General features: G+C 44.7%; 1 protein-coding gene across 2 annotated transcripts in view; it reads right to left on the bottom strand.

The window, feature by feature from the left end:
* NPHS1 (NPHS1 adhesion molecule, nephrin) overlaps positions 1 to 16,699 on the bottom strand; it is a 494,360-nt gene that overhangs the window by 278,281 nt on the left and 199,380 nt on the right. For both annotated transcript variants that reach the window (XM_069604883.1, XM_069604882.1), the window contains 3 exons: positions 6,995 to 7,098; positions 5,809 to 5,930; positions 1,852 to 2,023 (listed from right to left, as the gene is read on the bottom strand). In XM_069604883.1, coding sequence (XP_069460984.1) covers positions 1,852 to 2,023; positions 5,809 to 5,930; positions 6,995 to 7,098 — 398 coding nt within the window. The remainder of the gene's footprint in view (positions 1 to 1,851; positions 2,024 to 5,808; positions 5,931 to 6,994; positions 7,099 to 16,699) is intronic.

The raw sequence follows: 16,699 nt of genomic DNA, 5'->3' as shown, positions 1-16,699 counted from the left end.
TTGATGGTTCTGGCTAAACGCAGGCCATCAATGGCCTGGAAGAAGGAATTGGGTCCGAGCATTGGACAGTGGCTTCACGATGTGCAGAGGTGGGGAATGGTGGAGATGGACGGTTTGCAGAGAAATACATCGCCAGAAGATGAGGGGACAGAGATAGATTGGGGTCAGCTGCTAAATTAACTGGCCTCCAGGGACATCATTTGGCGGTCGCCATGGGTCGCAACTACGACCCCTGAGGTCTCCCTTGCTACCCCTGTGGTCTCCCTTGTTACCCCTACAAACAAAATGTTTTTTTGTTTTTGGGTGTAAGCTCCTGGGCTGTGGCCAGCACTATGTGACTATTTGTTTCTGGAGTGTCTGGATATCGTGTTCAGGCCTCTAAACAAAGAGGGGGTTCCTCAAGTGTAATATTTTCAGTAGTGACCCTAAATAAGAAAGAATAGGAATAACAAATAATTTGTCTTTCTTAAATTCTATAAGATAATTGCTAGACACATTAAAGGTTTATTTCAGGCACACTTCATGGAGTAAGTCACTGATTTAGTCTGTTCTTAAACACCTCGACTGAGCCTTTAATCCTTCTGAGTTTGATAAATGAGTACCAACACAGGTTGGGTGATATTGTATGCATGTTTGTTCTATATAAAGCGCTTAAGCTTAAGTGCAACATAATAACACATAATTATCAGTTGGCCATGGGCATCTGCTTGCATTCACAGTAATTTGGTAATATGGGCCTATACACACTGATATTAACGATACATATGGTGATCCATTCTTGTATGAAATGTATGTCACATTATAGTGATATCGTAACCATATTTTTCGGACTGTACTTGGGAACAATGCTATGTGATGCCACTTTCTATTTTGTCAAGGGGTGAAAGGTCGTGTTTCATTGCTTCCCATGATGTCACTTCGGGGTGGGGTCAAATTATATCACTTCCTGTGATGTCATCAGAGGTCAAGGATCATGAGATGTCGCTTCCGCGACCCCTGGCATTTTGGTGAAATGACGTCCCTGTGGCCTCCACCCCAGTTTGCCCTCATGAGTTAGATGTGGGAAGTGGGGAAACCAACAACAACTGAACAGTATAAATCTAGGGGCTGGTACAAGGGTTGTCATGCTGGAGAGGTGTTTCTGTTGATACCACTTGGGGTAAATCAATGAAGGAGGGAGGGCTCAAGGGAAGGTGTGGCGGTGATGGATTACAGGGATGTTGTATATGGGTGTACTATTGCAATGGAATGAGGTTATAGGGGGAGGGTGGTTTATGCGACTGTTATTGGCGATGATGACTGGCTGTGACATATTTACATGTTTCATTCTATATGTAAAACCGAATAAAGACAAGTTTAAAAAAAAGAAATTGGTCACAAGCTGATAAATGTCTATTTTTGTTTTTTTAAAGCACCTATTTCCTCTAAGCAATTCCGATCGAAGGGGGGGCAGGCATCTTCTGATTTTAACGTCACATTGTGTTCATATCATTTGTATTTTGATACTTTCTTTTGGAGTGCAAAGGGGGTAATTAAGTTTAAAAGTTCAAGTGCTTAAATTTGTCATTTTTAACTGAGCCTCGATTTAGTCATGTTCTACCTTTGATTTTGGAGTCTTTGGTTAGTGTAATGAAAAGTGTTTATTGTGCGACTTTTTCAGGAACATATTTTTGAGAGTTTACCAGAATACTTTGTTTTCGAACCTTGATGTTCAAACCTATAACGTTTGGATGCAGGAGCGGTCTCCCTGGAGGAGTGTGCATGCATGGCTGGGAATGTGCATGCATGGCTGGGAGTGTGTATGCATGGCTGTGATGGAAGCACTGGCTCCTGTATTCTGGGGTTACTCACAGACCACTCTGAGCGTTAGGCTGGTCCTGAGCGGCATTGGCGTGACCTGGTTGAGCGCTTCACAACTCAGGGTCGCCATGTTGTCCTCCGGTTTGATATTCAGGGAGATCTTACTCCGGGCACACCTTGCCGAGTCGTCTGTCTCCCAACTGGTGGAAACCACAGCCTCGTTCTGCAGGAAAGAAGAGGTCACGTTCAAGCTTTTTGGATTGTTCCTGCCATGTGCCCCAACACGCACACTGCTTCTGCCACAATGGCTCACGCAAAACTTACCAAGCCCATGAAAGACCCTGGACCAGCCTCCTTCGTCTCTTTACGCACTGGTTCCAGCTATCCTCTTACTTCTGCAAACACGCCTGAGCTAATGCCCTGGATTCTCTTAACATTGATTCCAATGTCAAGCTCCCTAACTTCTGTTAACACTTTTTTAGGCTCTGTGCATTCTGTAATCATATTGGTTTTAGTGTCTAGGCCTTTGGAAAAATGTGGTTCTAGTCCACGGGATTCATTAAACGCTGCTTCTATCGCCATAGTACTGTAAGCATTGGCTCCTGCTCACTTAAATAAGCACTTTGGTTCTAACTCACCTGGATACTGTTAAGACAGTTTCTAGCTCTCTGCCACCGGGAAACACCTGGTTCCCTCACTTCTCTTGGATATGGTTCTACCTACCAAGGCTGTTTAAGCTTCAAAGCTTTCCTAAGCACTGATCCAAACTCACTGGCTTCTGTAAGCAAACTGATTCTAGCCCCCAGCATCTGTAAACTCTGATTCTAGCCGTGTGGACTTTCTGAGCACTGCATGTAATGCTCGGACTCAGAGACGGCTACACGTGAGGGCAAAAGGAGCACTTGCCCCGGGCCCCTACCTTAGAGGTGCCCCACAAAGCTGCCTCGAAGTTAGTGCCCATTGTGTCTCTAACTTAAACAGCAAGTCAGGTTATTTTAATTTGTGCTGCTGAGGAGCTAATTCTAATGCATATCTGTTGATGACAAGAATATTCTATTCTGATGAGTTCATCCTGTATTGTTTTCCGTGTACACACTGCTATACATAGTTTGCGCGTTCACTACGACAACTCCTGCAGCATTCTCACCTTTCTGAAATTATATTGATCATGTGCAATAGACAAAGTTGAAATGCATATTGATACATTTGAGTGCTGCACTGGTTCAGAAGATGGTTAAGTGTATTAAGCACTCATTACATCTGTGTTCACATGCAAGATTACAATACCACATTCCAGCAAGGACGAATTAGCCTTTCCTATGTCTGAAGTGGATAAACCGGTGTGTCTATGTGCTTTGTTTTCTAGCACAACAGGCGCTTTTATCAGCAATGTACCTGCACCAGATACTGGTTGCTATAGAAACCAGCATAGCATCAGTATGGTGAAAGCCTAGAAATCAGTCTGTTCAGATTGGGATTTGTAAAACCTAGGCAGCCAGCTCCAATAATGAGCATAAAGTGCTAGTTAGAGAGGTGATTTGGTATCCAAATGCAAGACTGTGGAACCAAGCGTTCATGCTTCTGCGATCCTGGACAACTCCTCTTATGTCACGGACATTACTGTGCTGTTTTCTGTGAAAGGTGTTGCCTTCTCACATGCTGGTGGCATTGTTGAGCCCATCCCCGATCTTTCTTTTTATGAAGGCCATTAGGGTGGAAGAGGTTCTAGACACAAAAGAGTGGGATAAATATTGTAGGCGCCTCTGGGACACATATTTTTAGGGGTACCCACTTGACACAAAATACAGTTTGCTTTTTTCTGCAACTCAAATGTTTTTCTGCATGTTTATAATTTCACAAGCCTGTGTTTTGGGCATATTTAAAAATTTAAAATAACAAAGAGAAACCCAAATGACCTTTTTTGTGATCCCATCAATTAGTATTCTGGTACTTACATACTTCCCTTGATGAAATAGGCAATTAAGCTAGAATCATTCCCATTTTCTACAATAACGCTGCCATAACATTTTGTTTTAAAAAAGTGTCATATTGTGTTATGTAATTTGTCTACTTTCCAAGTCAGTTCTATAATATCGTATTATTTTAGTTTAGTTTATTCTAAGCGACAGAAATGAAAGTGGTAGAGCGCAGAAATTGCAGAGGTGGTGCAAATCCCAGCTTCAACTCTTAATGTGTGATCAATGGCAGCTCATTTAATCTTGTATTCCCTAACCTGTACAAATTGCCAGCCTCAAAACCTTTCACAATTGTCTCCCTTCACAGTGATTTCGTTCTCGGGTATAATCTTCCAAAAATTGCCCATTTATGCTTTCACTGGCTATAGTGTTGCTTAGCCTATAATAATAGTGGGCAATGATATATTGCACACCACAGCCACTTGTTTCTTTGCTCACTCATGGAAACACTACTTGAAAATCATGTCCCTCTTTGATTCTCAGTCTTTCTGGATACAGACACCTTCCTGGTAGCTTCTAATCTTCACCCACTATCTATGCTGTGCTTTGTGTAGCATTCACCTGGATTCCAATCGGTCTCCTGTACGTTTGCATTCTAGGAAGCATCTAATCGGAGTCCTCGTCTATTCTGGACTATGTGCACCTTTTTTATACAATCTCTGTTCTGCAGTTATATTACGGCCGATATACCCTGTTGATGAAAAGTGTCCTGCACCTATGCTAGCCCTTAAGTCCCTTGTCGTGGACTGCTAATGGTGGCCTTGAAATGTGTTTTTATCATTCTGAGTAGAGCAAGAATGAAGAGGAGAAGGGGACTGAAAGGGAGTACCGATGCTTATTTTGATCGCTGCGAGGCAGCATATCAATCTATGGGTTGTGATCGCCATGAGGAATTCATAACCAGGTATTCTGGATCCCTTAATTCCTTTTTTTCGGTGGAGCCCCCTCCCCCCCCAAAGGTGCTTAAGATGGCCCCACCCAGGCTTCCTTACTTATTCTTTGAAAACTGCATTACACATAGCCAATACCCCACATGGTGAAGGCTTGCAGGTGCATAGGTTATAGTGAATAGCTCAGCACTTCTCACAAGAGTGTTCATCCCATCTCAGAACCAGTCCAAATGAGTTTCAAGAACCCAGCATTCACAACATGAAAAGGTGTGCTGCCTCACTCAACCAGCAGAATCTCCACCTTTGAAAGTTCACCCAGAATCATTTCAAAGAATTTAAAACCATCTTCTCTTATACCCAAACATGTTGGTGTAGGGAGATCAAAAGAGCCCGGAGGATTACTCATGGTCCTTTTATAGCAGCGAAGCTGATGTAAGGGCTAACAACGTAGATCCAAAGGTAACCCATATAGGCGGAATCCGTGTCTACGGTTTAAGGCAGCCGTGCTAGAGGGGGGCTTTATCAAGTGAAGGGATATTGGCAGTGGACAGGAAAAATACATTCTTTTGATGTCAGAGGGGGAGGGGAATGAGCTGCATTTATCTTAAGGCCGAGGTACTGCAGAACCTACCAGCATGTCCAAGGAAATAAAAGGTTTATTGGTAAATGAGTGAACATTATCTCACTATGACAGGGACCCCGAAAGCTCAACAAAGGTCTAATTAAGATTCCCTGTCTGTGATCAAATGAAACCTGTTTTTGCCATAGGCCCTGCAAACACATTGTTTGCAGTGCTTTGTAAACCTGCTTGTTCTATTATTTTATACACATTAATGCTTGAGTTTTGCCATACCGAGATTTGTAGTGAGTGTGCTTCTAATAACCCCTGCTTTTTTAACATGGGCTTTCTTATAACAAGTGCTCAATGATCTGTGACTTGTAAGATTAGTGGGTCGAAGAGTCCGGCTCTAACGACACAGTGCAGGCCTAGCTCGCGTTCGGTCTGTATCTGCTACTGGCCCACTTGCAGTGTTCTTGAGAAGAGTTAAGGTTTTGTCTGAGCCAAGTAACATAAAATGTCCTCCATTGGGGCTCGTAGTCCAGCACCAAGAAGTTAAAGATTGAACTATACGGCTCCTTACCTTGGACCATTGGAGTGTGGCCAGTGGGTTCCCACTGCTGGAAGTGCAGGTCAGCTTGAGGGTGTCGCCGGCTTTGACCTCTGGCTGGTTGTATCCTTCGATGACGGGAGGCTGTGGGGGGACTTAGAAGGAAGAGTGGTGTCGTTACATAAGACAAGGAGATTACCAAAGTCTGAAGAGAAATATCTCATCGCAGGCTAGCGCTGGCCAGGGTTTTACATGCTTCTTACTACTAGTGCAACATCCCCTGCTTGCAGGCCATATTACCAAAAGGGAGTCCTCCCCTTTCCAAAAGGAAAGTTCCCAGTAGTGAGTTCAAATCCTTTAAAATGAGTCACTACTCTCTTAAATTGTTATTCCCAATTGCGAGTCTTCTCTCCTACAGTATAATGGCATCAGTCCAACAGTGAGCCCTCCTGTGAAGAGTGGATCTCAATAGGGAGTGCAAATGTTGCTTCAAGACAATAGCCTTCATTGTGAGTTCTTCGTCTCTAAAAAGAGGCTTTCACGTGTGTCCTACATTTCCTGAAATCATGACTACCCGAGTGTGGGACACTCCCCCATTCCCCTGATACTGATCCTCCTTCACACTTAGATGAGAGCCTCTCCAATGTTGGGCCACCCCAACGATGAACCAAGCACCGCTGATTACAATGGGAGCCCACAGTTCATCAGTCCTTAAAACGTGTGACCATTTCCCCAAATTCTATCTTTATTATTCAACAGAAGAGGACTAATGAATTGTCTTATTTCGTAATAAAATGATCAGTTAATCTACAGCCAAGTATGGCCAACTTCCAGGCAGGGGCTAAGCAGGTAGGCGGCACGCCACTTGAATCCTCTGGGCTTTTCGCCAAGGCATCGATAGCAAGTAGGCTGAGCAAGGTCAGGGTTCTGACTGCTTGGCTTGAATTAGAAATATCAGAGCTCCGAGTGCCCACCCCCCCAAAAAAACAAATTAACAAACACAAGATGTGATATGAATAATTTCAACAGGGCCATCAAGAAGCGGCTAAAACTGCTTCGAGTGGTGCCAGCTAACAGCGGCCACCCAGTGTTGATGATGGCAACCCAATATATACCTCTATCCTCAACGCTTTAGATCCTCACACAACGTCCTCCTTTTGCATCATGTAGACAGGATGTGGGCGATTGGTGAAATGAACACTTCCACAGAGTAACTTACACAACACATTCATGATAAAGCCGGCTGCAGTGGGCGTAGTCAAGGCATCGTTCCGGGCGCCGCACACCAGTCTGTTCCCATTGTCGGAGCTCTGTGGGGTCACCCTGCAAAGGCACGAGAGGGAAAGCTTGAATAAAAGGAGGGGGAAGCAGAAGAAGGGCCCGAGGGACAGCTCACGATTTACATTGCTGGGTGCCGACGGAAGTAAACAAGTGGTAGGTGCACATTGCACAGCCTGCTGCAAAAAGTATGGAGATGCTGAGAGGGGGAATATAGACACTGCACCACTCGTGACAGGTCAGGGCTGATGATGGGGGGGTAAAACGAGGCAGGGGTTAGGAGTCAGGAGTGTAATGAGGAATGAAGGAGGCCAGGGGGGCGGGTCTGTGGGTATAATGTGAATGGACGGGTAGTAGGTGTTGTAGAGTGAGGGGGGGGGCAAAGGCAAAGAGCTAAGAGAAGTTGGGGTGATGCCAGGTTGAGTGAAGAGAGACTCAGGTGATATTCTAGGGGCGGGGACGGGGGGGGGGTGGAGGGCATCAGTCAAGTGGGGCTGAAAGTATTACAGCAAGTGATGATATGGAGCAACGGATGGGAGAGGTGAAAGGACAGTATGGTGATAGGGAGGGAAGGATGGCAGAGATGGAGAGCTGTTTAGTGGTGATGTGGTCTGAAGGTTGCTAGAACTGAGTAACAGTGACTTGTAGCAAGAGATGTCAGAGACGAAGAAAAAAGGGTGGTGACATTGAGCAAAGGATGCTAGAATTTAGGGATGAGGGATTGTGATTTGTATTATTATTATCATCATCATTATTATTATTATTATTATTATTATCATCATCATCATCATTGGGGGATTTATTGAGCCCAGCCATATAGTCAGAAAGCAACGGAGCTCTTTACAATTCATGGGGGGAGTACCAGGTGAGAGGAAAGTAGATCAGAAGGGATCCATGCATTTGCGATTTTTGCAAGGTGCACAGTGGATGAAGAGAACATTAAGTAAAAGAAAAAATGGTTCGTTCATTTTCTGTTTCCGTACTGATTTAGTTATCTCCTGTTCTTCAGTTCAAAAGACTTGATCATTAAAATATTTGTGGCCTTTCTTCCTTACTCATTTTGCAGTACTTGCCGCCAACAGCACATCACTGCTGTCTTGCACTTTTCCTGCTTCCTCCCACTAACTCAACCTCCCCTCCTCTTTCAGAGCCGCCAGAGCGCCAGGCGACCACTCCGGTGGTGATAGTGCGCGGTACAAATGTCCTTTAACATTAACATTAACATACTTGTTTCATAATTCTCGCCGTCGATGTTGCCCATGAAGTCTTACCTCCACTCATCAGACGTGACACTAGAAGTCCTCCTCAAAGGTAAATGACGTAGCAAGAAGGTTGTTCAAGTATGGACCTCTGATGTTTTGAGTACCAGGGCAAGACAGCAGGAGATGCCTTATGGTTTCAATCTTGTCTTGATTCTCGCAGAATCTGCACTTATTTGAGTTTGATAGCCCTCTAATCGCCAAGATTTCATTTGTTTCGAGAAGATTCAGACGAGCATATAACTTCAGGGGAAGGGGAGGGTGGGCAATATGGCAGCAAGGGATGTACAAGAATCCAGGGGAAGAACCAGGGGTGGGGGGCAGATCGCTGAGTCTCAGCAGTGAAGGGTGTGTGGACCACAGTGTTAAATGGGAGCCATTAATTGAAGTGAAGGGTCTGTAGCTCCTTCCGGAAATGCAAAACTGAGGGGAGAGCCCGGTGTTGACTGAGAGGTGGATCCATAGTCCTGGGGCATAGACAGAGAAGGCCTGTCTTCTGGTTCTTTCCTTCATGCACCAGAGAAGTTCAAGTCTGCAAGTGGGTTGGCTTCTGGTGGATTGTTGGCCTCCAGAAACGCTGAGCTTCTCAGTGGCATAGCTTGGGGACTTTAGGGTGATGGCCCTGTACATTGTCAAAGCAGACAGAGGTGAAGGGACAGGTGGTAATGTTTAGTGAAGTAGCCAGAGGGGATTACTGGGGAGGCTTATGTGGAGGGAAGGCTTCAGGAATGGAAGAAAGGTTTAGGTTTGTGATGATGAGTGAAGGGCACCAGAAATACCGTGGTGGTGATGGCAACGTGTTAAGAAGGAGGTGAGAGGTGAAGGCATGGATGCAGTGATATGATGCAAAGGATACCAAAGGTGAGTGTATGGGGTAGTGATTCATGGTGGCAGAGGTAATGAATGAGGGCCTATAAAGGTGATCCCGATGAGTGAATGGTGACAGAGCTGAGGGTCAGTGTGGTGATATGGGGTAAATGATACTTGGGTGGTTGATGATGGTGGTGTGGCATGAAGCATACTGGAACAGAGGAATTTGTGGGTGATGTGGCACAAAAAGGGCAACATTGATGATTTAGGGTTGTGATGTGAAGTGAAAGACACCGGACGATTAAGGGTTGTTGATATGGAGTGAGGATAAGGGACAGGTGTGAACAGTTTGGGCTCGCCTGTTGATGTTTGCCCAGTGCAATGAGGATTCGCCATGGACTGGTGCCTGTTGTTGATGTACTTTTGATCTGTCAACATATGTTTCTTTGAAGGGTAACATATAGCCTAATGTCAAGGATCCGCCCCCTACTGCTTAATGTACAGCTTTGATTTGATATAATATAATGCATTATTATATATTGCCACAATATTTAAAATTCTTACATTAACAGGGAGCATGGGCTGGGGTATTTCTGTTTGAAATATTTGCAACTGAAAAATCTGGGACCACATAAAAGTAAGTGATTAGAAGGAGGCGTGTGCACTGACGCCCACCTGTTACTGTCCTGTCATTGGAACATGCCCCTATCATGCACGTGAGAGACAATGACATCTGTTACAACGATTGTACATAGCGATTCCAGATGAGAAATCAAAATGGAGTGCGTCATTACTCATCAGTAATACCAAACCAATGAACTCTGGACAATGCTTGTTAGATTAAATAGCGGTCACACATTGACCTCTGTTCTTTAACCTGTAAACGCCACCCGCCCGTCCTTGACAGCATCAACAGATCACATAGCTTCCAATACTGAAAATATGTGGGCAACACCAATATTCACCCCAGAATGGGTTAGGACCAAAGGGACCACCTCAACCGCGTCAACGTCTTAAACGGCTTATCTCAGATACAGCACCAGGTGTATTAGAGCTACCCACCATGTGCCTACATGGGCCATACGGTGCAGGATAATTACTAGTGTCCTCAGTCATGATGGGCGGTCGGATATCAGGCCATGTTGAAGCACCAGAGCTAAGCTTCTTGAAATGAGAGAAGACATATTTGACTCCTCGGAAGCAAACCAACCAGTTGCCCTATTATGTTGGCCTCTTTCTGCAGCATATGACACTTTAGTAGCCACTATCTCACTGTCTTGCATGCAGCACCAACTGGTCACTCTAGATGGTGCTCTTCATTGGCTACCCTCCTTCCTCAGAGATCTTTCTATTCAGATGAACTTTGGAAACTTTATGACCCGACCACTGGCTCAATATGTCCCTTAGGCAGGGGTGGACTGGGAACCAAAAGAAGCCCTGGAAATAATGTTCAAAGTTGCCCCATGTTGCACATTTTCACCAAGCCCAACCCTTTTCCTAGGAGAAAATTTGGAAATGAAATAGGTTACCACACAGAAGAGGCCCAGAGTGCAGAGGTCTACCGGGAAATCTCCAGAGTTCCCTACAGGCCAACACAGCCTTGCCCTTAAGGCTCTTGCCTCTAATCTTCACTCTTCTGTGCATTCATTAGACCCCTGGTCATGTTAATGTAGACTGGTAGCATCTCATTTCACTTGTTCGCCACCGATGATGATTTGCTGTGGACTGTCAAACTGCCTTTATCCAGAATTGGATAAGCTGCCAATACCATTACTTTAATGGGTTAAAACATGGATCATACTCTGCAGCAGACCTCTCGGCACTATTAACCATTTCATTTGGACACTCTCTTTGTGAACCATCTAACTTCTGTCAAAAGAGCAAACAACCTAGGTATAATCATGGATACCAACTTGACACATGCAATACTAACCAAAGCTTTAAACATAATACAACCTTCCACTTCAGTTCCTAAAGACAATACTTTCATTCTTCCATCTCATTCTAAATCTGTCTGCCTCTACTCTCTGTCCTCTGCAACTCATCCACAACAGGACTGCGGCCTCAAGCCCAGGGATCGCATCTCTCCAGGACTGAAATCGATGCACTGGCTCCCAGTGGCTGCGAGGATTAAGTTCAAACAACTCTGCATTGTCCACAAAGCCTTCTGGGGTCTGGTGCCTCTATACCTTCAACTCTCCCTTCGTAAATATCTTCATTCTAGAGGTCTTCGCTCCTCCAACTCCAACTCCCTCAGGGTCAGTCGCTTCTCCAAGCAATGAGTTTGTGGTAGATCTCTTTCTTAGTTGAGGCCTCCCTCTGGAACAGCCTTCCTGCCTCTCTGAAACTTGAGGAGGGCCATCTCCGGTTCCGGAAGCACCTCAAGACCTTCCTCTTTGCTTCTGCTTTCTCTCTTCCTCCCCCCTGCTGAACTCCTGGCTGAAACAGAAACTGCACTGGTCACCTGGCTACCCTCTGATCTCAGTCCCAGGTCCCCTCCCTACCAGTTGCACTCCTGCACTGCCCCCCTGGCAACGCTTGCACTTGGGGGCTGTTTTCTGTATTCCTACAGTCCCTTGCCAGCACTTGACGCTTGATGTCTGCACTTACTCTTACACTTGCTAGCCATACTTTTTATTTATTGGTTTTTATTTATATTTACTGTTGATCTCATTTACTGCACTGCCCCCTCCCTCTTCCCCTTGCACGTTTCCATTCCCCCACCCTTGCAATTGCACAATCTCAATGTCACCTTGCCTAGTAAGATCGTTGTCTCGGTCTTCCCTCAGTTCCCCCTCCATTGCCTCGTCGCACATTGAAACACTTGTGCGTGTTATGAATGCCATATCATATCATATATCATCCACAGGACGGAATTCAGGCGTTGTGACAGTCACATCGGACAGCCTTCTGTTGGACCGTAGATGAGTTCTGGGAACCAGGAATGGCCCCCGGGTGTGTGAATAGCAACGCGGATGACGTATATGATCTTAAGTATTGACTTGTGTAGGTTCTGTTGGTCCTTCATCACAGAATGCCCTAAACCTATCACAACTAGACTACTGCACCAGCATCTATCCGTGTCTATGGAAAAGAGATTGAACTATTACAACAAAATCAGAATTGAGCTGGCCCCTCTGAGGGAACACAAAAACCTCCTGGCCTTCATGGATCACTGTCGGCCCTTCGTCGCTGTCAACAGTGCCCCACTTGAGTCAATCCTCAATAATATACCATATGGCCTACTAAAATGCATTAGGGTCCTCCACAAAAGCAATAATGCCTGGGCAAGCCTTTAAAAAACAGCTTAGGGTAACCAAGTCTTTCCTGTCATTTGCCACTGAGAATGTTAGATTTCTGATTTTTTTAAATACATTTTAGCAGATTTTCCCTTGTGCAATATAAATGTCAAAAACAGGATAGGATAATAGGTTAAAAACGGCAACAAAAACCACAATTAAAAATAACTCCTCATTTAACACCATTGGGCAGTCCTTTTTCCCATTACAATCAATTAAAGGCTCCAACCAGTTCAAAGGTCCTGCACAAACCACAAGAATGCATAGTGCAATCCATTGATATACCCCAGGCCTCTCTGTGATCTCCTAACGGCATCTAATGTTCACTTTGGTAATTACTTGGACGATACTCAACACCTTCTGGAGCTAAGTAGAAATCACGCCCGCGACGCCACCAGGCTCTCCTTCATCTACGATCTTGTTGAAAGCTGGATGGACCAAAATTGGCTGGTTTTAAACCCTGCCGAAAACTGAGCTGATGATCTTTGGCTCTACACATGCAAGAACTAAATTATACTCAGATTATTTCACCTGATCATTGAGAATGATCAGATGAAAATCCTAACGAAGGTCAAAACTCTGGGCGTATACATGGGTGCCTCGTTAAGCTCACATGCCCAAGTGGACAGCATCATACATAGCGCTCAATACCATCTGAAAGTGCTGAGGCATGTCAAACCTTTTCTGTCCAAAATCAACCGCCCCTCCCTGGTAAGGGCAATTTGTATGCCATGCATTGACTACTGTAATGCTCTCCCAGTTGGTGCAAATAGCAATAGCCTAAGGTAACTTCAAATACTACAGATCGACGCTGTGCATGTCATTTGTGATACTCCCATAAGAGAACACGTCACACAGGCCAGAAAGGGAGTACACTGGATGAGCGTAGCAGCCATAATCTACTTTAAGGCACTATCAGTGGCACATAAATGTGTGTTCGGTAAGGTTCCTGTATTCCTGAAGGAGAATTTGAAACTGTACTCCGCTCAGGATCAGGTGGCTTGCTGTCCGTGTCCGAAAACTAAAGAGCAAGAGGCCTTGGGCGTTCTTTTATCATTCTGACCTCCCTACACTGGAACTCACTTCCAGTAAAGATACGCTTGGAAACAAACTACCAAAAGTTAAGGAACCAATTGAAAACCTTCCTGTTTGAATAATCTCTGTACCACGCTCCCCTGGCTGCTATCTTTTCTTTCCTGCAGTTGTCTCGTCTTTTTTTCTTGTTGTCCCATGTGGCTTTGTAGCGCCCTGTTGCCTGCAGGCTTTCGGTGCTTAACAAATAAACAAATAAATAAATGGTTCAACCCTTTAGTCCTCCATATTCATACAGTTATTGCTACCTAGTTGTGTTTCCCCTGCCTGTAGTTTGAGCTGCTGATACTACAGGTTATTCTCAAATAAATGACCACTTTTGTTGTTACCATGTCAATCTGATCATACAAGAGGAAAATTGACACCTGCATGTAATCCCTGATGTGCGATTCTCGCCTGATTCTTAGGTTAAATCTTCTGTGTGGGTACGGATTCTTGGCTATTCTTCCTGCATCGCCACAAACCATTGCCAGCCATCCTTTTGGTAACACTGGTTTATTAAGCTCAAGAGCTTTCGTGTAGAGGAGGTGAAGAGCTGCCTCGGATTGGTGATTGTATGAAGGTAGGGTTGCTGGTGCAGTGGGCACATGAAAATATCCTTCGATGATAAATATTTGAGCTCCTCCATTCTTAATGCCAGGTCTTTAGTGACTTAAATATTCTCATGGATTGAATGAGTGACACTTTCCTCAGAGAAATATTTTGAGCCAATATCAGAGCTTTTTTTAGACCATTTTTGTTGACTTTCATCATTACTTGGGTCTTCAAGAGCTTTGTGTTGGAAGGCGCTATACATTCTTCCCAGCGCCTGAGGAGATTTTTTTGTTATTGGTTCCCACTTAAAGATGCTCATCTATGGATCATGGTCACATTCCAAGCACCATATAACTTGGAAGGTGGGGGCTCTACGGAATTAGAAAGCCACTTAATTATGGGTGTTTCCTGCTGGGGTTCCAAAACGCTTCTGCCATTTAAAGTCAATGGGCCGCATTACGAGTATGGACGTAGCCATGCCGTAAAAAGCGGCATGGCTGCCTCCATACCGGGTTGCAGGTCTGGGTCCCGCAAAAGGGGACTTATCAGGCCATTCCTACCTTGGAGGCCCTGGTAAATCCCTTTCGCGGGACCCGGAACTGGTAAATCCCAATTCCCATTTGAGCCTGCATAGGGCTCAATGGGAATGGGGGGGATGCTAACAATGGGCCTGTTAATGATAGGCCCGTTGTTAGCATCCTGGACTGCTTGCGGGACCCGTTAAGGATGCATGGTCTGACCAGGAGTTTCTTAGCGGGTCCCGCAGCAGTCCTCGTAATAGGGTAGCCCGTAATGAACGGTGCCGGTCCCGTGAAAGGGATTTACCGGCACCGTTCATTACGGGACTGCCGGGGTCCTAATGAGGCCCAATATGTATGGATGATGTTCTGATGTGTAGCCCCCTCCTTATCCTGACGTGTGAAATTAGATGGCATTTTAGGAACACCCCAGCCTTCTTCCTCCACTGCGTGTTGCTCACTTTCAGCACTATTACACTCTAGCTTTACATTAAACTCTGCCGTGACCTAAACATGCAAATACATATGGACGAAAGGTTATGATACTTGTTGCTCTTCAAGGACTCACACTAATAGACTGAATTCAGTATTGTTTGGCCGGGAACATAGCTCAGTAGCTCAGGGGCAGCGCGTTTATCTAGCAAACAAAACAACGCAGAGCAACACACTTACAGGATTAAGAGCATTGTAAAAGATTAATTAATTAATTGTTCCCACAATACGTCTTTTTGTGTTGTGACTCAAAGAAATGTGTAACCACATAGTCCTGGGAAATGGGACATGTTCCCCAGATAAATTGGATTTGAGTCTGTATAGATTTCAACAAGTTTCCATGCCAAGATGGTCAATATCTACATCAACAAAACTCCCATATTTGTTTGTCAGACAAGTCAAGTTTGTCGAGAATGTAATCTTTACATTAAATCCATTGTGTCGTTTCTTCATCATTCGTTAGCCGATTTCAGACAATAAAGCTAGATATTGCCTACCTACGATGGTCACCTTGAAGTTTTGGCAAAACAGAGGTTTTGTACCCAGAGGAGTCTGCAACCTGTAGCTCTCCAGATGTGTTGCAGAATAACTCCCATCAGTGATAAGCAGCATAGTCAATGGTGAAGGATCATGGGAGGCATAGTTCAAAACATCTGGAGAGCTGAAGGTTGTAAACTTCTCTGCAAAACCTCAGTCTGGTCACTATAGGTAGGTAATATCCAGTCTTGTGTCAGCTCTGCTAAAAACAAAATGGCTACAGTTACAAGAGTATAATGGATTTATTGGCTCTGAAGTTGTAATTGGCATTTAACACTAACGTGTAAATTGTACTTGCTGTGCTTTTCTCTGATATTATTCTGAGAAACTCTCCCGCAGCAAACTAAGAAACAAAGGCAGGCAAACGTAATGTTGAGCAGGTAAGGCTGTGTAGCCGTGGAAGATGAAAGGGACGCAAAGAAAGAAATGGCTGGCAATTTGCATGCTGTGAGTGTCTCTCCACACTCAAGCTCCCAGAGGTTAGTGGAAATTACAGAGGCAATCCTTGATACAGGGATGGAGGGTTCCATGTAATATTGTCGCCACAAAAATATCGGCATGCAAAAATATCGCCGAAAAATTGTCGTTTTTTTGTGGCGACATTATTGCATGGAACATGCGGGGGACACCCCCGCAACCCCCATTTTTTTTTAAAAAAATGTTGCCCCTATCGCCACATATATGGTCACCCAAATAATATCGCCACAACATTTTCCCGGCGATATTATTTACGGCGACCATATATGTGGCGATATTAATACCTGATACCGGATGGAGCCATTGCAAATACTGATTCTCCCAAAAGAACAAATTAACCGATAAGCAGGCTCAGACTGGCCTAGAGGGAAATAGGGCAATGCCCGAAGCCAATGTGGGCCAGGTTGATAAGTTACTTGACCATGAGGCTTGTAGTTTTAAACACTGTTACTGAATAAATATTCCTTAAAGTGCACAATTTTCATCACATTTTATCCAAAAAAAACTCCCCCTTTCATACTACAGTTACCCGATCACCTTGGTGGAGAGGGCAGGAGCCCCCACTGCAACCGCAGAAGTCTCTGCACCCAACTGCGACTGCGACCAGCACACTCACAGAAGCTACCCA

Source organism: Ambystoma mexicanum, chromosome 1p (assembly GCF_040938575.1).
Source record: "Ambystoma mexicanum isolate Mex_15411 chromosome 1p, UKY_AmexF1_1, whole genome shotgun sequence".
Lineage (NCBI taxonomy): Eukaryota > Metazoa > Chordata > Amphibia > Caudata > Ambystomatidae > Ambystoma > Ambystoma mexicanum.
This window is presented reverse-complemented; position numbering and strand designations above follow the sequence as displayed.